The sequence below is a fragment of the Mastigoproctus giganteus genome, chromosome 9 (assembly GCF_048544385.1).
Source record: "Mastigoproctus giganteus isolate SK-2022 chromosome 9, ASM4854438v1, whole genome shotgun sequence".
Taxonomy (NCBI): domain Eukaryota; kingdom Metazoa; phylum Arthropoda; class Arachnida; order Uropygi; family Thelyphonidae; genus Mastigoproctus; species Mastigoproctus giganteus.
The window spans coordinates 64,295,370-64,322,703 of record NC_143583.1 but is presented as its reverse complement, the minus strand read 5'-3'; the positions used below and the strand labels follow the sequence as shown (position 1 = coordinate 64,322,703).

Sequence of the window (27,334 nt, the reverse complement as noted above, 5' to 3'; positions counted from 1 at the left end):
GATATAGTCGCCTATGCCTTCTCGATCTGATTGTGAGAGGTATCTCTTCTCTTCCAAGCATGTGAGCATACTTTTTAAGTCTATTTTTACACCCGAGGTCTAGCAAAGAATAGCGTTGCTGTTCTCTCACGCTGTTGAAAAAGTAATTCCTGTTGGAATGGGATGAACTTTTATGGATTTCTCCTACGATGGTTGAGTTAATTGGTCTCAGGAGAGCTGAAAGGGTTATTTGTATTTCCTCTTGAAAATTCCAGTTTTTAATCCCACAAAACAAGCAAACCGATCATTGATCTGCAATTACAATCACAGCATACTGATTCGATATGCCACGCCTTTCGGTTGTGGCTTTTTCCAAAAGGAGAGCAGGATTTTCAGATCATCATTCATGCATGTGTGTATGTGCTATTTTTTAATTTTTCCGGAGATAGTTTCTTTTATGAGGCATAAGGAGTCAATATATCATGTCTATAAACTCCTGGATGAAAATCTCCAGTATTAGCTAATAGAGGAAAATTATGCAAGAAAACAAGCTTATAAAGTATCGGCCAAATTTACGCACATATATTTTCTGTTTCCTGTTTCCTGGTGGAAAAGACCGTACAGGTCTCTTTAATTTGGCCACGGCGTGAAAAACTCACAAAGGTTCCCCTCACAGATACGGAATTTGAGCACGGTCTTTTGAACATGGTGTGCAAGGACAGCGATTGTAACCACTGTGCTAGTCACAACCATTATTTCGCAGTTTTTCTGACCGATCTATAACAGGCGTTAAAGATTATCTATACACAAAGTTGGAGTCGAATAATCCCATGAGTTCACCTGATATTCTTAATTTGTGACTGTTGCTGATATTTTGAAAACCAGTATACATGTATATACTGTATATGCAGTCGTCTGCATGTGACGTTGCACATGTCAACTGCAATCGTTGCAATATCTCTCCTTAATGGCAGATTGCAATGGAGCGTCCATAATATAACTAAAAGAATTGCTCCGTTAACTTTCCGTACAATCAATAAAAATTCTTCATTTCGATTTGAACTGAGATATCCAAGCGCATTATCGAAATTACAATGTGTTCCAAATATTTCCATTGTATAAGCGAACAGATATTAACGAGATACACTATTGAGATACACTACATATAATGCGAGATGCTATAAAATAAACAGAGAACCGAGTTAATAATGTCCTTAAAGGAAGATAGGCCCTAGTTGTTTCCCAACGTTATACCAAGTTTGAAATGCGGCCAAAGCATGTCAGAGTCAATGCATTTGCTAATGTACCTATTCATTTCATAGTTTATTCCAGTACAGGATATCTTTTTCTTTTTCGCGAAATGCATAATATTAAACGAATAAAGATAAATGCAGTCTAAAATATTTATAGACATTTTATCTTACTGCGTTTACTTGTTTAGTTCATAAATAGTTTTATGGCAAATGCGCTCTGTTGCCATCAAATTACTTTTGCAACCATTTTCCAATGCATGTATTTGAATAAATACAAAATTATAATTTACTTGCAGTTGCTCCTGTGTGCAAACATATTCAAGGAAGTGTGTACGGTGTCACAAGATATGAATCCGTTAATGTATCATGCGAGGTGGAAGCAGATCCGCCTGACTTAAGTTTCCAATGGGCTCTAAATAATTCAGTAGAAAGGCTGGATATTCACTCTTTTGTTAGCAATGGAACTACGAGTATAGTGACGTACACTCCACGAACTATGCTTGGTTATGGCATCTTATTATGTTGGGCAAAGAATAGTATTGGTGTCCAAAAAGATCCTTGCGTAGTTAGGATTATTCCAGCAGGTGAGGCTATTCACTAAATCTTATCAATCTTTAAGCAACTCAAAAAAATAAATAAATAGAAATAATTTGTAAATTAATTTTGTTTGTTAATTTTATTAATATCATTTGCAAATTACGTTACAACTTTTTATTCATTTTACTGTTTTTATTTATTAACCTGACTTTTTCCCTTTTATTTATTTATTTCTTTTCTTTTGTTTATTTTTAAGCTTTAATTCATATTAAAAATTTCATGAAACTATTCATATTAATACTTAATAAAAATTATTCATTGAAAAACGTCTATCGATAATGTTAATTATGCAAAAAAAACCAATAAAAATACAATTTTCACATTTAATATTCCAGAAACTTTTTTCATTTCTTTATTGTAAATAAGATTCTAAAATATTGATTAGCGATTATAATTCATCAGAAAGTGATGTACTAAATATACTACCAAAATTTGATGTAAAAATTTACTATCTGAGATATCTATACACTAACAATTTAAAAAATCCTTCCTATTTCATTATTTATCCGTTATTTCATTTAAGTTTATTTTTATTATTTTATTTACCTCATCTGTTTAAACTCTTGCATTTTTTTTATCTTTCTTTTAATTTAATCGGAGTAATTTAATTTATATTGAAATTTTGATTTTTCTTACTGATTATATAATATGAAACAAAATTTAGGACAACTTAAAAAGCCAAAAAAAAAATAAAAAAAATATATATATATATATATATTTACGTTATGTGATGTACAAACAACTGAGGAAGGAAAAGGTCATATGGTTACTATAGTTACACGTACAATTAAAGAAATCGGAAGTCATTAATAAACTGTTCAAGCATTATCACGACCAATACTCGTTGGTTTGTCCTAACTTTTGGATCATACTGTGTACCCTTTCCTTTTCTAACTATATCAGCGAGTTTCCTGAATTTTTCAAAGTTTCAGATCTTTTTCATTCTTTGACACTTTTCTATCGAAAAATCCATTTTCATATATTTCAAGGAAAACTGATGTGTTTTAAAATCCAAATATTTTCGATAATTTTACACATTTATGTATGAGTGAAACTATTGCTTTATTGTATTTGATTACATTGTATTTTAAAGCATCATTATTATACCTTAGTATTTTGAAAATGCGAGGAAAATACTTAAAACTCTCTATGAAGAAATACATAAATGATTATCACAAGAATCGGCATCTTATATTTTCTTGTACATTTTTGCTATTTATTTAACATGCATTTTTTTGGCACCGTCAGCCTGTGGTAGATATTTTTATAACCTCTTCTCCAGGATAAAATTACAAAAGTTAAACGATAGACAACACAAACAAACAAACATCTCGAAATGCATTTGCATTTAAATAAATGTTCACAAAGACATGTTATCTGACTTAAATATGTAAACAAAATGGCAAATCCCAGGGAAAATATAAAATGTCAACAGTAGAATCCATTAATATATGGATATTTTATCACCTCAAGTCCATGCCTCACAACTTCCATTTACTCTGAAATGCCGTTCAAGTTCATGAATATGTCTTAGACGGGAAGCGAGTAAAAGCAGGAACGTCATCCCACATCAGTTGAACATTATTTGTGCGCCTAAGATTGGAGCACCGTACAAGCGGATGCGGATTTATCTATACCATACTCTCGCTCTCCAAGTATTTGTCCACGAGGAATGCGCTATGTGGTGTGACATTGCTTATTAAAGCGAAATTCAAACACAGGGCCAGACTTATGAGGTTGCAGTGGCATAGTTGCTTCATGGTTGAAAGGTCGCAGGGATCAGTGGCCAACGCAATTACTATAAGGAGTCAAGTTTTTTTTTTTTTTTAGTTTTAACTTTTAGTTCTATTTAATTATTGTAATTATTGCTCGTTTCGTTTACTGTGACATTTGTGCTAAATCTATTATAAATAGTTCTATGGCGTACGAGTAATAGATACGAGTATAATATTACCAAGGGTCCCAAGACTATCTAAACCCAGCATTTTCCAGACAAACGACGCACGAAATAGCGAATATGAAGTTCGACGATTCCATTCCAATATTTGTTACTCGATAATTTCTTTCTCACGAAAACGTGAAATCTGTGCGACCATTACTGATGACTTCCCGCTCCGTCAAACCGTATCAACTATTGTATATTAATTTCCATAAAGATATCAATACAAAATAGTCACTCTTTTCTCTTCAAACGAAATCCGGTCGAGGACCAGCTTGCAGGCTGACAAAATGGCAAGAACCCAAGGAAACATAAAAATCAATTGCAGAATTCATTGATATTGATTTTTATCCAGTCATGTCCATGTTTCACAACTCGATCAATCTGTGAAGAACTCGTGACTCATCTGTTGCCATCCCAGGTCTGGTGCTCTCGTCTTCGTTTCCAGCAGACTCTGCTCTGTAGTTAAAGGGATGCATATTTCGAATCTTCTTGTATGAACGCTCTTACTTTGAATCCTTCTGAAAACAAATAATTTCTATTTTGGCAATAAGTTTCCATCCAGGTTTGGTCTGCAACTTTGGACAGGACTGCCCGATATATTTCTCTTTCCTGAAATTGGTTCCATAACATGTATATCATTTGGCATGTAGCCATCTTCCTGTTTGTCAGGTTTGAAAGAACATTTAGTTAAGTTAATTCAGTTTATTATATTCTTCATACTGTATTTTTGTATATGTACGATTCTATTTACTAATTTTATATCATAATGGAGTTATACATATAATTCCATAATAGTAATCGAAGGAAAATACAACATTAACATCCATACAAATATTCATCGATATTAGCCAATCTTTTGAACAATTATTCAATTAAGAGATGCTAATTATTGATAAACAACACTACTACACCACAATTTTCAGTTTCCTGATCAGATACACAGATTACAAACATAGAAAACAAGAATACAACTGCTTTCACATTATGGAAATGACAAAATGGTAATACAGTACTTGGTAAATTTATTGTAGTGCAGTGTTGTTAACTAATTTATATCTCTTTGCGGAATGGATCCAATCGACTAAAATGACTAGTTCAAATTCATGATTAAGGAATTTTGAAATCAATTACTTATAGCACTATTTAAATTTTAACAAACAACTATTGTCTCTCTATGTTTACCAAATTAACATGACAGCTGTTTCTTCACGTTTTCTTTACTATTTAAATTATTTATTATTATTTATTATTTAAAAAGAGGAACGATAATCATTCCGTTTATATTTAAAGACAGATTATCCTTAGTGAACTACCACTAAGGAAAATCTGCCTTGTTAATATTCTCCACCCATTGTTTAATATTCTCTTTTTGATTTAATTTACATTATCATAGTACATGAATTTAGGTGATTTTTAATGGAATTCTATTTATATCTTCCAAAGTACTATGACACAAATTTATGGTTGTAATTTTTAAACTATATGAGAAATAAAATACAAAACTCTGAATGTAGAGGTAATACTAACCCTTATTTTAAATTTAAAATGCTGAGAGATTGCTTAAACATGCTTATGCAATATAAATTGAGATTACTAAACAAATCCGAACTAGTTTCCTAAATTCGCCTTTTTATAAATTAGTAATAATTAAAACTATGCAACTAAACTACGATATTTCCAATTAAAATAAATGCGTTCTTTCAAGACATATCGCTAACAAATCTTTATTTAAAGCCTAAATTTCAAAGGCCTAAATATTTATTTAAAGCTTTCTTATAAGTGGGGGAAAAATGACTAACTTCCACATACCCTGTATCCATTTTATCCTATAGAGAAATATAAGCGTGCTGTTAAAAGTTTGTCTTTTTTTAATGAAAATGCAATAAATATTAAAAATACTTCATTGTACTTATATTTACATTCCTCTTGCATGCTGCTATTCTACTTACGTCATTATCGGTTGGCGAGGTCTATTATAGCGCCCTCTGTTGTTTAAGTTTAATATTGCTCCATTTAAAAATTAATAATAAATAAATAACGATGTTACTAACAAACAAATACGGTACATGCAAATTTTAAAATTACAGATAAAAACTAATAACTTGCAGAACACAATTAGTCGTAATAATAACTTAGTAAGAGAAGACAATAAAAAAAAGAAATAAGTTATACTTTTTATAGATGCTATAATCGCCCTTGACAGACGGTTTTCTTTTTCCAGGCTAAATATTTACTGTTTCCATCCAGGTCCTCCAGAAACAATCAGAAATTGCATGGTGACAAATCAAACGCTAAATTCCCTTATGGTTGAGTGTGACGCAGGGTATGATGGAGGTTTGAGACAACAGTTTCATCTGGAAGTCTACAATTCTGCCGTAGAGCACCTGCAGGCAAATATGACATCGGACAGTCCCGTCTTTACTGTTGAGGGGCTTCCCAGCGGTACATCTTTTATTCTTGTACTGTATGCCTCGAACGCGAAAGGGCGGAGTAATTCTGTTGCTCTCTTGGCTAGTACCCTTCTTCCTGCAGAGAGAAGAACAGGCAAGTGAAGATATTAATAATATTTGAGATTTTATGATAATATTTTGCGTGGTAATTAGATCGCAGTTCACTTTAAGCAATCTCTCTCCCTCTCTCTATCATTAAGAGTCATTAGAGATAAGCGAAAGTGCAGAAATCTGCAAGTCAGATAAACTAATTTATAATTTAGCCCTCAAATTACCTACTTTGTCCATTACTTCTTTTATCTAAATATACGTTGAACATAATTGCCGTTCACACACCCTTTCTTTTCCTCATTAAACTTCTAACTGTTTACATTAAGTTCATAATTGCTATAAATTTAAAAATATGTAGTTCGATAAGTTTAACAGCTGTTTAATGGACTTTTTAAATAAACAATATATTGCTTTAGATTTATTCATTATACAGGCACATGAACAATAGCACAAACAGTGGCAGTCCTTTGCCGAGTATTAATGGCAGATAAGTGTTTTGATAAACCTAAAAATGTTATTTATTAATTTTTCAGGTTGGATTGTACAGTGGAAAATTATCTGGATATTGAAAATTTTAAAACTAAAGTGGCATTATCTTTTTGTTGAAGAATACTTTCAAAATAGACAGTTTCGTCTACTGTATTATACTTAGTTTCCGAACTCTTTACTAAGATGGTAAAATTAATCTTTGTTATGGCTTATATTAAAATAAATGTTTGTAGACGATTTCCTAATCATGCTGTTGACTATGCTTCAATTACTTTAATGTCTTTCGATTTATATTCTGTTAATATATATGATTACTTTGAATACAAATGGTGTTATTATATATATGAAAATCAGAAACAGTACAACTCTATTAACTGTTTTCAGCTTGAAAATGTTTAACAACTTAGTCTTGCCAAACATTTTCATGTGCAAGAAATCTCCACAATCTTGGAGAGACTAAGAAGGGGAAGTGGGAGGGAGAGAGACAGAAATTGAAAGATAGAGAGCGAGAGAGAGAGAGAGATTTCAGAATTAATAAACAACACTGTTTATCAATTGGTGTGTTAAGTGCCAAAGCAAATCAATCCATGAGACGACAGTATATTCTGTAAATTGCTTGTATTCTGTTGTTATTTGCCTGTTTGCTATACAAAAATGCTTCCGGGAGGGAAAAAGTATGCAACCCACTGTGATTATATTCGCCTGCTACCAGAGAGATGCCCACTTTGAGAACAATAAAAGTGAACAACCAATCACTCTAATTGTATTACAAGTGTATTGCGGTGGTTGATACATTATGTATCTTATGTATTTCGTGTATGTTCTATATGAAAAGCACAAGTGTAAAACGGGATTATAAGAACCGCTGTGCCATTTTTAATTGTCCACTCAGTAATTAAAAATGAGTGGACAATCAAAAATGGTGTAGCGGTTCTTCATTGTACACTCAGTAATCTTTGCACTAGTGCAGTTTTGTTTGTTTATCTGTGTGATGAGAAGTTTTTAAGATTATTACTGTTTAATATCCCATCAGGTTTCTGGGAGCGTCAACAAGAGGAGTCTGTCAGCAGCATGGTCTGATAATGGGTATCGGTAAGATACCTGAAACGTCACCTTAATGTATAGTAAAATAAATAAAATAAATTTTCTGTTTATACTCCGGGACGACCAAACAGTCAGGAGTTAACAAGATAGACAGAATACAAGAAACAGCACCGTATTCAGCAGTCACGGGCTTGAACCCCAGTCACTCAAGGCACGTGTACTTATGCACCCGCGCGCCTAAACTATATTATTAATTTCACGTGCTATAAGAGTGGTATTAAACATAGTAATAATCTTAATGGAATATAACCATAACGTCCTTTCCTAACTATATGAGAAATTTTTAAATTTATCGGTTATGCCAGGCTTGGTATGAGAATATTTCTCTCACAATTGAAAGCGTTAGCTATTTCGCCATCATCGGATTGTTGTGTCTATATAAAGTCCTGGTTAATGCTTTGTCATCCGTTGTTGAAACAGTTGGTGTTCTCTAGAACTTGCTGTTGTCCAGGTTCTCTGTTTACTGATTTTCCTACTACATAAAAACATTAATAAATTTTCTTTTTGTACTTCAGGACGACCACACGCTCAGATATATCTGTTCTTTCTTCCTTCCTGTTTGGGAACTTCTGGCGTTTCCGAAGTTCATGGGCTATTTATTATCTTATCAATATTTATTATCAAGCAGTTTCAAATATACGATAGGGGGGGCTGAAAAGTTCGTAGTCTGACTATGAAGGGTTTATTTGAGTCTTGTAACATGTTACTTTTAAACATAGCCCCCCCCCCATGGAGTCAATACACTTTTGTCACGGATGTTGTGATACGCTGATTCTAGCTGAGAAAAAGGATTTCTTGAAAAACATTTTTGAAGAAAAAGCTCATAATTAAATTATGAGCTTTTTATTCTTTAAAAGTGAATTTTCATTCGAATGTGAAATCCATCGACGCTAATAAAAAATAATTTCAATCTCTGAAACAAACTAAAGTTCGTAATTCCATACTCAGAGACAAATAAGAATATTAGAGTATTGGTGAAGGAAGCAATTAGTGCTGTTTTGTTTTTTTTATTTTTCCTTTTTTTTTTTTTTTTTTTGCAAATGAAGCCTATGAGGTGTTAGTGTATTGTGTGCATCGACCTATATTTCTGGATGATAAGTCAAATTATCAAATAATGTCATAATATAGGAACCATATCTGTTATTTATTAGAATTAAATTTATAAAAATATGCATTTTTTTTATTAATTCTGCCGACCGAAGTTGAGAAATACTTCCTTTTCTGAAAATACTTTTATGGGGCTTTTAAAAAGCGTAAAGGAATTAGTCGAACTTGGAAGAGAGCCGCCTTACTTTTTTTCTCTCTGAAATAGTCTTTTTCAATACGCAAAGCCCATAAATCGACTTCAAAATACATGCAATTTACAAACGATATATTAATGTCTCATGGTTTTAGGTTGGCATAAAATCTAAAGAATCTGATCCATAAACTTTGCGAGTTTTAAGTTACTTCCTTGGAAGAGAAACCGGAAGAAAAACCTTCCTTCCAGAATCGAACTTTAATGTAATTCATAAAATTAATTTCAAATTTTTCATGTGTTTGTTTTGCTTATAACATTGCAACATTTTAACATTTTACACGACATGAATTTTAAATAAAAACACTAGTTCATTGGAATGTAAATTATTATTATCTTTTTCTTCAGCCGATATTGATAATTCTCCAGTAAGTCCGATCCTGGGAGTTCTAATAGGAATTGTCACAGCGTTAGTATTGGTTGCAATTATAATTGTCATTGTCATGAGGTGGCAGGCCAGATCTCCAGAAAAACATAAAGGTAATTATATCCCTTATTATATTTTTTCTTGTTACTTGATATATCAGTTAATAACTTAAAGAATAAGCTTTATTTTATTTTGTATTAGAGTGATTATTTGTTCTTAAAAAGTCATTAAGTATTCTACGAGGAAGGATCATTATTAACTCGAGTTTACTAATAGTTTTCACATTTATTACTTGATTGCAATAAACAAATATATAAAATAAATTTCCATCTATATTCTGGGGCATGAGAAGGTTCAACTTTGTGACTTTTTATTTTCAGCCAATAGCCCAACGTAGCAGTTAACAATGGGCCATGAAATTATTATGGTTGCGTACACCTCGATTTTGAAAAGTGCTTACCAGAGCCCAAAGTACCACGGCCAGCCTTGTAACACAAGCGTAGTACTATATATAGTTATACACGTATTACTTTCCTTCGAGATTGTTCACGCTCTTTTTCCCAACACAGTGAAAAACTGTTTATCACTTTGTGATAGAAGTTTGTGTCCCGTGATATAAACCAGTCTCCTGCAAGTTACCAGTCTCCAAGGTGCAGAAGTTTTGAAATTTAACGGTGTCTGTTTGATTATCGTGTCGACAGATTCAAAATTCATATCACTAATAGATGTTTTGGAACCACTATGATGCTCTTTATCACTAAATGATGTTTGGTCAGCATTGAAGTTATTTACAGCACTTCGTGCACGTGACATTTTTTCATGGCATCCTTCCCATAAAGATATTCAATTGGCAATGAATTTTGCCACTTGATGGACAATAAATGGCGACACAGAAAACTTGCATATGCTGAAAGAAATGGAAAGAAAAGCACGAACTTAGTTGTTCGGCCATTTTGAGACCCCAATTATAGACACAGTTTGAACTTAAATTTCTAGTAATAAGATGTCGGTGAATTACAAAATAAATTCTGAAAACTTTAGCTATTTCTTTCTTTAGTATTAGAAAAACATTTGGCAAGTTGTTTAAGGTCCACAAAAAACCTAAAACATCAACTAGTGGACACTATCGCCCACATTGAAAACCACTAATACGAGAAGGATACCTTTCACAAGCAGTTCCCCCCTGACGTTAGCACAGTGGTTACGATTTCCTTCCTCCAGTAAAAAAAAAAAAAAAAAAAAGATGTTGAATCCTGTCAATACTGTAGGAGGAATTTTATCTGCTTTTTTCGCGGTTATGTTATTATCTCTCTATACATTAAAAAAGCTTTCCTCCTAGTGATATTTATTCCGGCCAATGGGCGAAGAGTGAGGGACAATTACGTCACTACAAATGCGCAAATAAATAAATACATTGTTGTCCTCCATTGAAAGAGCCTCCATAACGTTCACTAGCCTCGTGCACGTGCTTCACTGTCTAATACATGACCACGTCCGGCATCATTTGATGTTCCATTGTAATGTCAGTTGATGAAGGAACCCGATATAGTTTGTATATTTGTAAAAAGTTTAGTATTTTGTAAATAGTTTAAATATTTGCATAGTTTGTAAATATTTTAGTCCTGCTCTTTTGGATGCAACAATATTCCTCATGCATTATGGAACTCGAAGCAAAAGGCCTTTTCCTAAGTGGCCTACGTAAAAGCAAGTAAATAATTACATAGTGATATTTATTCGACATAAGAGAGTGCTATGTGGTGGGGGATGGAGCAGTGGGGGAAGAAGGATGCAGGTTACGTGATACAAGTGGACAGAGCAATTACGTCACTACAAATGCACAGGTAAATAATTACATAGGTCATTTCCTGATTAGATATTGATCATAGGGGCATAGTGTTTGAGTTAGGCGCCGCCTGTGGTTTCCCACATCTGCACCATCAGTACTCTTGTGATGAATACAGAACTTCTGTAAAAGCCAGAAAAGTGCTGTGTGTAGTTTAATGTTGGGTTCTGTTGTTTGTGCTAGCTTCTTGGCCACAGGTGGGACCCCCTAGTGGGACTCCACGTTGCCGTCGCCACTACTGAGAGGTGAGCCAGGCTGTCCACAGTACTTTGGCTGCTATCCCTGATGGAGAACAAAAGAAAAGCACGAGTGAAGGAGATGGCTGAAGGATGGGAATAAAAGGGGGAGGAAGAACATCAGTGCGTTTTGACAGGTGTGTCTTTTACGTAGAAAAGATTGACGAAAAGAAAGCGTGCGCGGGGATTTGCAATCAAAGCGAGCAGGGGGGCGAATCCTCCCTAGTTAGTATTAAAATAGCACAATAATTCAAGGAAAGTAATTAATCTTCCAGAAAAAGTTAAAAAAAAAAAAGAGTTAGTTAGTTGATCTCAGGCGAGAGATGCATGATTTTGTTCCCAAGAAACTAGTTTTCCGGCTAGCTAACTAGCAAACCGACCAAAGAATAGTTTGGTCGGTTTGCTAGTTAGCACTTCGTACACACTAACCAAAAAAGCAAATGATTCGATAATGTCCTTTCTGTAATAAAAGAAACAAAATTCTAATGAACCCCGGGGGCTCACATCTGGTGAGTATGGGCTTGGCACACCCAGGGTCCTGAGCTGGATATCATCATTCTTCTCTTTCTTGGTGATTCCCTTCTACTTTTGACTCTCTCTCTCTCTCTCTCTCTCTCTCTCTCTCTGGGTAACTTGGGAATGTTTTTTTTTTTTTTTCCTGGTGCAGCATAAGCCTCAGGCTTCCTTGCACCATATGGGTATTAATAATAATAATAATAATAATAATAATAATAATCATTTAACGATCACTCTTCATATGATTTTTATGTTTTCCTATTATTATTTACTTAGTTCGTTGTTACCATTTAAAGAATAAATTACTATTAATTAGATACACCTCTTAATTAGATGTATCGGTATTTACAACATCGTTTATTTTACAGTTTTTAATTTAATACTGACTGTCAGTCAATTTATTAAACAATATATTATCTTCTTATTTCTCATCTTATTTTAAAAAGCTTTTCGCTATCTTTCTCTCATTTTAATACTAATTTTGTTTCCTCCTAATATAGGTCAGTTCATACAAGAAGAAATTAAAAAGTAAGTATATTGCTTTGAATTTTAAAATAGTTTTGCTGTGAATGTTTCGCGGTATATTAATATGAGATAAATTTTTCTACTGATAATCTTCCTAATTTTTCCGACACTTACCATTATTATTTGCGAATATAAATTCAAATTTGTTAGGATATTTTTCAAGAAAGATGAAGATGGTATGCCTCATTTTATGTATAACGAAAAAACTGGAATTTTTCTTAAATTACAGATTATGTTCGTGAAAACATGAACGGCACCAACAAATATCTTTAGGTATTTCAATTGGAAGCATCATGCAGCAATCTCAAGCAAATGTATTAAAAAAGTGTGCTATTATAGGAGGAGCTTATCTGAGGAAAAAAAAAAAACATATTCAAATAAAATTCTTATTCATGAGGTGTCTACAAATTTGAATTTTTATATTTCAGTTAATGCAAATCTTTAACGCTTTTTTATATTTTTTTTATGTATTAAAAGGCTTATTTCTATTTCTAGAAGTGACATTCCGCTCAAGCAGTATAAAGAAGACCCTATTGACACCACAGTCGAAAGTCCAGATGTTATTCCAGCTAAAAATGACCCTCAAAGTAAGTACTGGCTAAGATTACATGGAGGTCAGATCCTTCCTTTATGGAAAATATTTACTTTTACAATTAAAGTAAATTCAAATCTTTTTTCCCATTAGTTCATTCTTTAATAAAGGGTAGTTACCATTTATTAAGGGTAGTGACCACAAACAGTTTTTTTAAATTCTATACAGTGGGACCAACTGATGTTACCAACCACAAATTCTAAATGGAAACATTCAAGGAAGTAACCGTATATGCTACTAGGCTTTTTATATCGACTAAGGAATACTGTTCAACGCTTAGACCTAAATAGACGTCAAATGAACTGGTGTTGTTATAGTAGGGTTTTAGGAGCATCAGCGACTAAGGCCATATTGCTCCGTATATACTGTCTGTAAATTTTGTGTTCTGAAGTCGATTTTCTGTTTACTGGACGAAAAATCTGAGTTTCCAGGAGAAAAAAACCATGCTGTCCTCGCCTGAGACTGAATAACTTGGCCACGTTATAAAAACGGCCCATAAAAATTCCTCACTTCATCGACGATATTCGAACTCTATGGTCTTATCCACTTGGTGTGAGGAGGACAGCGATCCTACCAAGTGTGCTACCCACGAGGGTCAAATGAACTGATGAGGTTTATGGCACAAAACAAAATTGCATGGGATGCATATATATACATATGTATACAAGTAACAGGTGATACAGATGCCTATGGCAGATTGAAACTAGACTCCAATCAAATCACAAAGGAGAAGTCTGGCAAAGAATGCAATGAAAATCAACAAAAACTTCTTGCTTATATTAACAATAGAAGGAAGTTTGTTAAATCACATTGGTTCACTTGATATCGATGGCGTAACTGTTAATGATCCCGCTCCGGTTTCTGACAAACTTAATAGGTATTTTGCATCTTCATTCACGCATGAGGAATTCTTTAAGGGAAAATACCCCAGAAGTTAATCACACTCTAAAAAGGAACTAAATGATTTTGTGATAACAGAGAGGAAAGTAAAAGAGAAACTGCTAAAGCTAAACGTAAAAAAAAAAGCGCCTGGGTTGGATGGGATCATATCAGTTATACACTGGTGTGCAAAATTTAACGACCAGTCAGGTTTTCACCTGTAGCTTCTCATAGGAGTGGCCTGGATATGGGAAAAGCATACCAAAGGAACCTCGTGAGGTACAAAAATGATGAAGGAAACATCACCGACACAACAACGGAAACAAAACGGTACAGAGGGACTTTATTCAAAAATGGCAACATAACACTGGCTGCAATGATACAGATGCATCACTGCCAAAGATGGAACAAAGGGAAGAGGTGGTCCTTAGTAGGAGATATGGCCATCCCTAATGTCGATGCAGGCTTTGCACCGCCTGTCCATACTTAGAACAATGTTGTTGATAAGTTCTTGCGGTAACATCGTCCATTCCTCTGTCAGCGCCATCTTCAGCTGGTGAACATTTTCTGGTGGGTGTGGACATGCCACTAGGCGTCTCCCCAGAGCGTCCCATATGTGTTCGATGGGATTTAGATCGGTGGAACGGGCAGGCCAGTCCATACGAACAATTTCCTTATTTTCCAAAAGCATATCAACAGCTGCAGTGCGATGGGATGGGATGTTATCATCCATAAACACGAACTCGAGGCCAATGGCACCTCGGAACAGACGCACACGGGGAAGGATTACCTTAGTACAGTAGCGTGTACCAGTTACAGTACCGCCTTCTAGTATCTGGAGTTGTGTACGTCCATCCAAGATAACGCCCCCCCCCCCAGACGAGAACACCTCGACAACCATATCGATCCCTTTCAGTGATGTTTGCCGGGTCATACTGTGTGCCAACCTCTCGCCACATTAGCTGACGTCCAGAATCGCTGCTGAGACCGAATCTACTCTCATCAGTAAAGAGTACCTTAAGTAAAGATTTTGTGGTTGTAACTTTTAGAAATAGTGTTGGTCCTTAAGTTTCGCACACCAGTGTATTAAGGGAGGCAGCAAGGAGGTAAGAAAACCAGTAGTCATAATTATGAGAGCACCTTTGGATTCACAGAAAGTCCCTATGGACATCCCCTGAATCCAAAGATGCTGTGAATGGAGATGTGCAAATATACCCCCAATTCACAAAAAAAAAAAAAAAAAATGACGAAAGATGACACGAGTAATTACAGACCCGTTAGCTTAACTTCTGTTCCAGTGAAAATAATGGAGTCGCTGGATGAAAAAGTAATGCAGGACTGTCTAGACAGGAATTCAATTATAGTGCAGTCACAGCATAGATTTGTTAAGGGGCAGTCTTGTCTGACCAATCTGACTGGATCCTATGATGCAGTAGCAAAGTAACTAGATGCAAGAATAATATTTATAACTTATAAAAAGCAGTGTGGCAATAAGGTCGAGTTACTGCTCTGGATATGGAATGTTTGAGTGGGAGAAGACAGAGAGTAGCTATTAACGAACACTGGACTAATATTATTAGTGGAGTACCCCAGGGTCCAACATTGACAAATCCAAGGTATTGCATGGGTAACAGAAATCCAGATTAACGTATCAACTGCATTGTACTGCGATCAGGATAGTGGCAAATGCAAAAGAATTTGGAGTTAATTGGGCAGTCAAATATGATGCTCTCTGAGCAATGCGGACAGGCTGCCAAGACAGCTTATAGGGTTTGTCAATAATGTATAGAAACTTTGCAATTAGGGATAAGGAGGTGATTATCCCATTCAAAAAGGCAGTGGTTAGGCCGCATCTTGATAACTGCATACAGCTCTGGAGTCCTCATTTTAGATCGATCTGCTGGAACGGGTGCAGAGTAGAGCTTAATTTCTTCATTTTTATTTATTTATTTTTTAACCAAGAAAGGCTTCATTTCTGCAAACCGCAGAGCCTGGAGACCAGGCATCTGAATGGATTGAGACAGCTCATTGCTGTTGGCATTCCTCTTGCTCAGGCTACACACATGAGAGGGCAAAAATTCAAATTGAGGAAGGATGGTTGCAGGATAGATCGTGCAGGAAGTTTGCCTTCAGCCGGAGGGTGGTTGATTGTTGGAACAAACTTCTACTTGTTATTGAATAAGAGGATAATTTTAATAAATTCAAGGAATAACTAGGCAAATTAATGGAGGGGATGGACAAGTGATGTGCTAATTTTTTTTTTTTTCTTTTTTGGCTAATGCTTTATAAGCTTGCTTTCTATCGTCAATTGCCACTACTAATACTGTTAGTATTCCAGATGCTTAAAAATTGTTGCGCAGTCGATTTCTACAATCTCAAAGAGTACATACTCTCAGCAATTGGGAGATTCCGTTTGGAATTGTGTGAAATAATTATTTCTGATTTTGAGAAAGCATCCCGAAAATTCTGTCAAACAGTTTTCATGAAATAACAGTCGACTCCAAGCAATAATTCACCTGATGTAAGCCGTAATTGGTCAGATTCAAGTACAGAATTATTCACGCCAAAAGTTCATATTCATATTATATCGCAAAATATACAAACTAGCACTGTACTTATTCTGGAAAGTGTTACTTAAATTTAGTATAGCACTGAGACAACTCGTTGTAATAGTCTATTTTATAAATCAGCAGCATGAGATTTGCCTTTTCTTTTTAGACAAAACTTTTATCTGTTTATAATAGTTTATTTTTATAAAAAGTGCGCCAAAGAGTGCTACTATAAAAAAGCATATTTTATTACAACCAAGATCTGTAACTTATTGAAAACCGTCTGCCTAAAATTTCTCAATTTGGTATGAATGGAACACTGAATTTATCATTCCCAACGCTAGGTACATCGACTAATGATATAATATAATAATATCTGAAATTAATTTTTTTCATTTTGTCCAACTCACCATTTTGTTCTTTAAAATATAATTAAATGAGATGCGCTACTAGTTTTTCTTATTTATTACAGCGTACATTAGCGAGGAAAAACATGAGCATATCGACACCAGGACAAGCGAAATTCCATTTGAAAGTTTAAAACAAAAAGGAAAGGTGCCTCTAGAAAATATTGTCACATTACCGCTTAGGAAATACACTAAGGTAAGTTTTTAATACACAACGCATAAAAAATAATAAATAAAATTTCCAAATTAACTAAAAAGAAAAGAAAATTTTTGATTCGTCCTTTAAATAATTTATAAACCAAAAACTTCTCTATAAGATCCTCAGGAATTGAGGAGCTCCGTTTGCGATTGTAGAAAGAAATTAAAATATATTTGATATTTTATCGAAATTTCAGTGCTTTTGATTTCTAATTCGTTTAATAAGTTATCTTAAATTTTATTTATTTATTTTGTTTTTATTTCTTAGTGATAACGTTTGCTCGTACTTTGAGAGACAAATATAGAGACAATTTCTCCAAATAAAAATATTCATATGAGATATTTTACCACATAAATCCTGAAGAAATTTTCAAATTAAAAATGAAGTCTTAGATCTTTACGTTGTGATAATATATCTCTATCGCAAATACAGTATTGTATTAACAGGTCAAAGTATTATCAAGCTGCAATGTCACTTAAACTTCCTATTTAACATAAAATTTAACATAAAATAGTCTTGCATGGAATTAAGTAGAAGCTGGGGATAACAAAGGTAATAAATTATATGGTGACGAACTGAGTACCACTACTTGGCTTCTTTTACCATGGCTACGTACTGTGTAATTATGGATAGTAATTTTCTAATGAAGAATTAATCTTTTTAGTCGCAATTTTATTGAATTTTCTCTGCCTCAGAACAGAAGAATTAAAGCGATCGAGCCCATTTTGGATCTCATCATATTTAATTAAATCAGTTCTCATTACCTTTTCCAAAATTTCATCTAAACACTTAAATTTTAACATAGCTGCAGCTACAATTGCAATGAAAAATGTTATTGATTTTAGGATAACTCCAGATTTGTCCACAAATCTCGCAGCATCCTAAGATCAGTAAAATATTATACGCTAACACATATAAGACAAGTTCAGCGGCTACTATTGACAAAATTTGATATTTATATCCACTGCCCACTGTATTAGGTACACCTACCTAATAGCGAGTAGGTCAACCCGTTAGCAGTCAGAACAGCTTGAATTTGTCGTGACAGTGACTCAAAGAGATTTAAAAACGTGCCAAAGGATGCTGATCCATATTGACTCAATTGCTCCAAGCATTTGTTGCTAATGGAACTGATGCGGATCTTTAACAGCTGATTCCACTTCATCCTACAGATTGTCAACTGGATTGCGATCTGATAACTGAGAGGCCAACTCAGTAGGCTCAATTCACTATCATATTCCTGGAATCAGATCTATGCAATTCTGGTCTTGTGATATGGTGCGGAAGAATCCACTCGCATATGGATACAGTGCAACCATATAGGGCTGCGCCTGGTCGGAATCAATTTACTGGTTACCACGAGTTTCCAGAGGGCGGAGGGGGGGGGAGGAAATGTACACAATGAAATACTGTCCACACCATTACATCGCCACCACCACACCAGCAGCCTGCATTACTGACACCTTCAGTACGGTTCCGTGCTATTTTAGCCATATTCAGTTCCTCCCATCAGTATGAAATAGCAGGAACTAGGATTAGTCAGACCAGGAAATGGTTTTCAAATCCTCCACTCCAGCGTTGGTGTTCTGATCTCGCTGTAGCTGTACCTACTTGGTTTTTTTTTTTTTTTTTGTGGATCTTGGTTCGGTCGTAGGCTGTGAAATCGAATTCCGTGACAATGTGCGACTGCGTGTGCATTCTGAAATGCCTCTTTGGTTAATACTGCAGTACTGGGTTGTTATTTAACTGACTGTTGCATTTCTGCACAAATTTTGTCATCCCATTGGCCTTTCGCATCAACGAGCTGTTACACGCGATTACTTTTGACTTTGTTTTATTTGATTACTGGACCATTTCACTTCTTTTTTTTTTTCTTTTTTATTAGCAAGCGGCCCTTAACTGGCAACTCAGCTATATACATATTATGTATTATACACCTTCATATGATATACAGATTCATGTGATATACATATAAATATGATATACAGATTCATATGATATACAGATTTATGTGATATACAGAAATATAAATCGAGGCACAAGAAACTACAGGACAAGCACATGCCACAATGAGCCATATGAAATAAATAAGACCAAAGTGGCGTCACTGATCTTACGAAATCAACATGAGATGATAGTCTATAAGTCTTCTACTCTTCTTTCAAGTTCAAGCAGCACTAATCTTCTATGGACTAGAGTAACACGCAGGGATTGAGGACGAAACAAGAAAACCCTATCCCTGTATTACAAAACTATATTTGTCCCTGCTATAACATACGGAGCCCCAATATGGTTTACTAAAGCGGGAACCGCCGTGAACAAAAGAATCCTGAAAACAATCCAGCGCAACGTCCTCCGAACAATGACCAGGGCTTGCAACACTGTAAGTACCAGCGTTCTACAGGTCCCGGCGGCAGCCCTTTCCATGGACCTCGAGGTGGCTAGATGCGGATTAATGCACCTCTTGGCAAAGGGCACACCGACTACATTTGAAGCATTCACGCTAGACCCCACAAACAACCACAAATACGAAAAGCAGAGAATTGTGGAATACCTTAAGAGAAAATGGCAGAAAAGATGGCAGTAGACAACCAAGGGAGAAATCACACGGCGTTTTATACCCCGAGTGGACAAAACCTACCCCAAGGCCCCAAAGTGGTTCTACCCAGGGTTAAACACCACCTTTCTGCTGACGGGCCATGGGCCGTTTAATGCTAAACTAAATGCACTTGGAATAACAGAAGATCCAACGTGTACCTGCGGTAATATAGAGACATGGCAGCACGTAATGCACGAATGAGAATGCTATGAGGAGATAAGATCACTGCTCATCACCAGAATTCGATATATACAGAAAACAATGAACAGCACCTATTAGACTCGGAAGAAGAGTACACTGCACTCAGCCGCTGCGCACAGGACATCTTCAACAGAAGAAGAAGAAGAACTGAAATAGCCATCCACAACAACTTAAACGAGCAATGACATAAACATAGGGACCATCCCTGATAGAGACAAACCAATAGATGACACCCACGACTAAATCTATAAATAACCGGCCAACAAAGCGGGACAACCGACCACCGCTACAAGCCAACCAAGGAAGATACCCAATGACGGAAACCCACAATTAGATGAGTAACAACGGGACATTGTCCTAGGAAGGACCACCAGACAGACATACAGCTGTCACGATGATGACGCGCCTTATTGGCGAACTGGACCTGCATCCTTGCACAGTCCTCTTTCACTCCAAATCGTTGGCGGGATGGAGGTGACTATCTCTTGGTCTCCCCCCCCGCCACCCCTACTTTCTCTTCTGGTGTGGCATGGGCATACCAGAAGAGACCCCATATTTCTATCTTTCCCCCCTTACTCTTCCTATACAACACAGCATATGCCCCACACGACAAAATCTAAATATACTTCCGAATTCTGAAAGCCAAATCGCGCACCAATTTCGGCGTAAATCCTATTAGCGAACTACCCCACGGAAAAGCGATAAGAGAAAAAAACTTTTTTTTTTTAGGCCCTAGCTACTGAAATCTCAGGAAATTAGGTGGCAGGGCCTGCCAGAGTATACTAAAATCTACTGGGTACCTGGTCTGCCTCCACGGGGCGTAAGTGGAGCAACGTTGGGCCTCAGTAGGGGTCTAGCGGCTAAATGGCCAGAGGAACAACGATACACAACACAATACTTACATACCACACACATTTTTAAATCTCTGGCCTAGACAGTGATCTGTTACACCCACAATGAAAACTACACGGAGATGGGGGGAACCCCTGGTGCCGTTTGACACGAATACACTTAATCTTCTCTGGAACAATTTCTTGGAAAATTTTTGGAAAGCCTGAAAATCTTCCTCAGTCTTAATTAATTGAGCCTCATCGCCCTCAGTCAGGTTAATTATTGGACCAGTCTCGATACACCCAAGCCACAGTCGTATGTGAAGATCCTAGTAGGGTTGTAATTTCTTAGATACGTATACCGGCCCGTCTGGCGCCAGCTAGCATGCTACATTCAAAGTCGCTTAAATCTTTCGCATTGCCTATTCTCGCACTGGATTGCACACATACAACTATCCCTACGTATCCACCCACCAACTTTATATTGCGTAGCACAAACACGTGATGCGGTAACTGAAGGAATGTTCCATTTTATGAAAAGGACAGGTATACTTAATAAAGTGGCGCCTCAGTGGTTTTTGTTATTTGTTATTTTTTTTTCAGATTGAGTGACTCAATACGAAAGATTAATTAATTCATCGTCTGACAGCGCAGAATCTCTCTCTCTCTCGTCTATCTTGTCTGGTTGAACAGCATGTTTCAATAAGAACGTTCCAATGTAGTAGTAGCACAGGCACATGATGCAAGAAAGCATCACCTGCCTCTTATGTATTATCAGCCAAAAAAAAAAAAAAAAAAAATTTTTTTGCACATTCTTCCCTCTAAACGTTTGTCCAGTTCTCCTTGAATTTATTTAAGCTATCTATCAACTTTCACAACGACAGATGGAAGTTTGTTCGAGCAATCAACTACCCGCTGGCTAAAGGAAAATTTCACACATCTATTCTACAACTGTCTTTCCTCAATTTGAATTTATGCTCCCTCAGGTTCGTAATCTGAGCAAGAGGAAGAATTTCATCAGAATTGAGCCTGCTCAACCCATTCAAGGCCTTACACCTCACACAGATCACTTCGCAGGTGTCTAGTTTCCAGATGCTGCAATTTGCAGAACTCTTAAGCTTTTCTCGGTAAGAGAACCCCTTCATTCCCTTAGCCAATCTTCTTGCCCTTCTCTGTACTCACTCGCCCAAGCAACTCTACATCCTTCCTAAAATGAGGTTTCCAAATCTGTACGCAGTACTCAAGGCGTGGCCCGACCCTATCCCTTATACAAAGAGATAATCACCTCCTTTTCCCTGCTAGCAAAATTCCTGTATATCATTGACAATACCCCACGACCTGCTCTGGCAGCCTGTCTGCATTGCTGAGAAAACTTCATATCTGATTGCACAATTACTGCCAGGTCTTTTTCATTTTCTACCACCCTAAGTGTAGTACCACACAGTTGGTACGTTACTCTGGGGGTTACTTCTATCCTTATGCAGTACTTCGCATTTGTTAATGTTAAACCTCAGTTGCCAATTTTCAGCCCATCTGCCCAACCTTTCTAGATCCTGTTGCAGTAGTACAGTGCCATTACTGTCCTCCACTCCATTATTGATAAAATGCTTCGCTTTGTTAAAACTGCAAAATCAATTTAAATTTACGAGTATTAAAAAAGGCATAAATTCAGAATATTTTAATTTAATGGCAACGTAAAGCTAACATAATAGACTTTTATCTGCTGCGCAGCAATATAATTTAATTGTACTACTCCTGGCCATTCGCCATGGTGAGTAATATTGTTTACTCCGTGTACCTTAGCTACGATAATTTATTTAACTTTATTGGATGCAATTTTACTCGTTACTATGTGAATTTCAAAATACGTTTAACGCATGTTTGTATTGGTCCTCCTAGCCTATGATGAGATGTTTCTAGGCACGCTTTTGTAAGTTCATATAGAATTTGTGATTTTATGGTGATTTTCATTGAAATCATTTGGTCTGTTGGATTCGATAATTCAACTTATCTATCACTGTACTGCTGTTTGCATTTTGGATATTGTCTATCACGTAACTTTAAGTTGCAATGATTTCATATCTGTCTATCTGGTTATTAGCCTGTGACTCTGAGAGACCATCCCTCTTAACGTGAGGCTTTATTCCCTTAATCGGCATTTTCGAGGACGTTACGGTTGTTTGAAAATTTCTGTTTTTTTTTGTAGATTATGAACATAGCCTATAGCCTAAGAATTCAGGGGTAATATTTTTTTTGTTTTAATTAGATAATACAGTAGCTCTTTTAGGAATCAGTGGTTCCGGTTCCTGTAATCTTCACAGAATCGTCAGTATTAAACCGAATGTTAACCCCGTACTGCCTAATCAGTTATTTTTATTTTATTTTATTATTATTATTTTTTTTACTGTACTATTTTCCCACTGCCCCTATACAATCGACTACCCTAGGAGAAATAGTCAAAAAAAGTTGCGGATTTTTGAGATTCTACCGTATATCATTTCATAAAAAAAGAAAAAATATATATATATATATACAAATTTGTATATATATCTGTGCCCTCTTTCTGTCTTTGCACTACTCAGAGGCAAAATTATAAATTTCGCTACTCCTCGCCAGATTGCCGAACGGTCCCAAGTAATATTTAACCATATCAAACCGGCCATTGAGACCCCCCCCCACCCAGATTCCTCTGAAGCCCTTCATTGGCGGTATGATAGTTTCTTCACTGTTAATACCCCCAGTTAAAGGTTACTTTCTCGCTGCATGATTTTTAAGCAATTTGAAACTATTGTTAAAATTTATACTCTGCCAAATAACCTTATTTATCTAATGGAAACAGAAAAATAAAAATCTACTGTTAACGTATTTTGGATTTCTTGGACTGAAGAGGAAAAAAAGCTTTTTTTAAGTTCAAAAAAGAACGTCATATTATAATAGCATTTAATTACGGAGAACTTAAAAATTCCTAAAGTTGATAGACTTAAATGCACTTGCATTGCCTCGGTGTTTTTTTTTCTTCTTTTTTTTTGTACGCTTTGTTTTGTCTAGAGACCCACACACACTTTATAGGACAAAATCATTTTAATTACCAAGAACTGGCACACATTTCTTATTTTTCTTTGAAAGTTTGTTTATTTTTTGTATTTAGTAATTAACCTACTTACAATTAAGACATTTTCTTTGCAGAACTTAAGTCAAGGGAGCATTTAGGCGTGATAATTTAAACTTCAGTGTTCTTGGAAAGAACACTCAACCAGATGAAAATTTAATTTGGGGTATATAAAACCGTAATCACAGCGTTACATTTAACGTCCCATGAATATGCATTTTTAATAAGTCTGAACTGATGGCATTCATTATTTTGCATAGCAAGAATATTTATCGGATGACCAAATTTTTGTACAATGGGAATAAAGTGATTGTAATTATCTTAATTAAATGACACACACATATTTACAACCAGAAACCATATGAAACGTTTTAATGTGTGATTTACATCAAAATTACTGAAAATCACCATGATTATTTTATTGTATATAATATTGCTAATTTACATATGACTATATTATTCATAATGAATTATTCTCCAGTATTGATTCACTTTTATATGTATTTCATATATTGCGTGTTTTCGTACACACTGCAATACCAAAATATTCGACAATGTTGCTTCTTTAATGGAAATGAGAGCAACAACTTCTCCTTTGTATTCAACGAATTGTTCAAAGATATTCCTAGTGATGTTAACTCATTCTCTCTTCAGGTTTCCTATTTTCGTTGAGCGCCATTGTTGCTCTCTGGTGTTTCCAAATGATCCCACACCCTCAATTGGATTCAAATCAGTGAACTGTGGGAACCAAAGATGTTGTGCATTCGCACTGCCATTCAAACCATTCCTGCACAGTTCTCCAGTACGTAGTATCGCTGTTGGGCCTTGAACATTCAATAACTGTCCGGAAATAATGTAAACAATGTAGGTAGAACTTATTCCTCAGTAGTAAGTCAGGTATACCTCAGAGTCGACTGAGTACTCAAGCATGACGAGTGAACCATTGCCGTCCGACAAAAAACTTGCCCACTTAAGAATAGCTCACCAAAAGCCTGGAGGTCACTAAAGGATTTTAATGCCTTTTCAATTCTCTCTATCTCAGCTTGCGCTATGTTTTCGATTTGAGTGTTTGCTGGTTGAAAAACCAGAGTTTTTAGGAAGGGAAACCATGACTCAGCCATGCTGTGAAAAAGCCCATAAAACTTTTTCGGTTATTGAAGGGATTCGAACACAGCCCTTTTCCACCCGGTATGGGGAGGATAGTGATAATATTCACTGTGCTATTTGGAATTCGTGTACTTCAGAGGGGTATGAACAGTATGTAGGGACATAAATTCCTTTCAGAATTTGAGGACCTCTCTAGCGCAAAAATTTTGACACATTGATTTTCAATTTGATATACGCTTTTCTCCATCAGTGTTCATTTATCCATCAATCTCCATAGAATAAAATTTGGCGTATGTCCCTGAGAGAACATTATGTTTATGAAGGAAATTTCCGGATTGTAAATTTTAAAAAAAGTTCACACTTAGCTAGTATTTAATACTGTCGCCCCAAGATAGTCCCGTTGAGACAATACAATTAGTCCACTGATCTGCCACTTGGACACATTTTAAAAGTCCTTGTTTTGTGATCTCCTTCAGTATGTCTTGCAATTTTTCCTAGATTCTGAAATGTATGAAATATCTTGGCCCTTTGACTGTAAAAGTTTAATTTTTGGAACAAGAACTCAGAGCTAAATCTAATGAAGCAGAGGATGAGGAGCTACAGCCATGTTTCTGTTAATCAGAAATTTTCCCCTATTTAGATCCGCATGAGTAGTAAACAATTTCCAGCACAACATTTTTTAGACATTATTGTGACACGTCTTATAGAACCTGTTATAGAACTTATTTTTAAAAACGTTGATTGACAGTTCGACTCAGTGAAACAAATTCTTAATGTACGATTGAATTCATATAAAAAATACAACCAATTTTCTAATGATATTCGAAAGGACGCTGCTCATACAGCCTGAATGTGCGACAGAAAAAAATCGACGGATGTACTTAAGGGAGGGCGGGTAAACAAGAGCTCCACAAGTGTCAAAAAACGTGTGCAAGTGAATGTGAGTGGATGTAGGGAAGAAGTTTTCTAAAAATTAATTTTTATGCTATAAGTTTTGCCCACTCTTCGTGATAGTATACCACTAACAGTTGTTAATGTTTCATTTTTATCACATAGGAACAGCACTATCCAGACTATTCTACTGAAACTACGCCTCTATGACAGAGAAAAATGGAGACCTTAATTTAAACAACAGATGAACTCTACATTAAGCAGTAGACCAGCTTCGGTCCGAGATGCTGCCGCTGCCACTTCAAAGATCTTAATGTCTCTTCTTGGAGAGTGTTATAAAAGCATTTAGCTAATGAAGTGGAAGAAGTGCCGATTTCTTACGAAAACAAGAAATAAAAGTTGTGTACAGAAAATAGACTTCTGTTGATTCAGAAGAATAATAATAATGATGATAAAACTAAAACTTTTGTAGCAGGAATTATACATTTTGTGATTTGTACGATTTTCAGGACAGAGAGAATTAAGCGATATGGATGAAGACCAACTCAAAGACTTAAATGCACTATTTTAATGGTGGATCGTTCTAAGATAAGATGTACTAGTTGAGTTTGTTTAATCTAATAATTTACAGTTAAAAAGAAATTGGTTATCTCTAACTTGAATGTTACGAGGAAATTGAGAAATGGTGCTATTATATTGAAAATATATATACGAATAAGCAATTCTTACAGCATCGTACTTTATTTTTATTACTTGTTGTTTCATAGTTGTTAAGGATTTACGATACCGAATGATAAGACGTTTACTGTTGAAAGAAGTTAACCAAAAAAGCACTGTGTTATACAGCACACAAATATATTCAGCAATTTCCACATAATCCTCTGGATTTTTCTTTGGTTTTGAATCAAGTTAGTGTTAAATTAAAGAATTATTTAAGGAAGAATTCGGTGACGATGAAAATTGTTTTACCTAAGATTTTATGAGATGATTACATTTATAAAATATTATATGTATAGAAGTTAATTTTAATAACAAAAGCGTTAATCAGACTCCCTTCCCCCAAGTAAATATGGAGAAAAGGTAAGTTTTAATTATTCTGTCAAACGCCATCAGATTTTGACATGGAGTAATTTTGGATGCATTTCATCTTGTCATGAAACGCATCCAGGTTTAATATAGTGTAAATCACCATCACCAACAGAATCTCTCTCTCTCTCTCTCTCTCTCTCTCTAGCTCTAACTTTCGAGTGGAATTCGATTTCATTTCGAATGCCACTCGAAAGGTAATATCATGGAGTAATAAATGTAATAAATATGAGGGG

General features: G+C 35.4%; 1 protein-coding gene across 1 annotated transcript in view; it reads left to right on the top strand.

The window, feature by feature from the left end:
* The window catches only part of LOC150080290 (synaptogenesis protein syg-2-like), a 266,638-nt gene extending 240,337 nt beyond the window's left edge, over window positions 1-26,301 (top strand). The window contains exons 7-12 of the mRNA XM_090381296.1: window positions 1,529-1,816; window positions 9,511-9,642; window positions 12,625-12,652; window positions 13,145-13,236; window positions 17,142-17,272; window positions 26,178-26,301. Coding sequence (XP_090237422.1) covers window positions 1,529-1,816; window positions 9,511-9,642; window positions 12,625-12,652; window positions 13,145-13,236; window positions 17,142-17,272; window positions 26,178-26,222 — 716 coding nt within the window. The 3' untranslated portion in view covers window positions 26,223-26,301. The remainder of the gene's footprint in view (window positions 1-1,528; window positions 1,817-9,510; window positions 9,643-12,624; window positions 12,653-13,144; window positions 13,237-17,141; window positions 17,273-26,177) is intronic.
* Window positions 26,302-27,334: the final 1,033 nt, after the last annotated feature.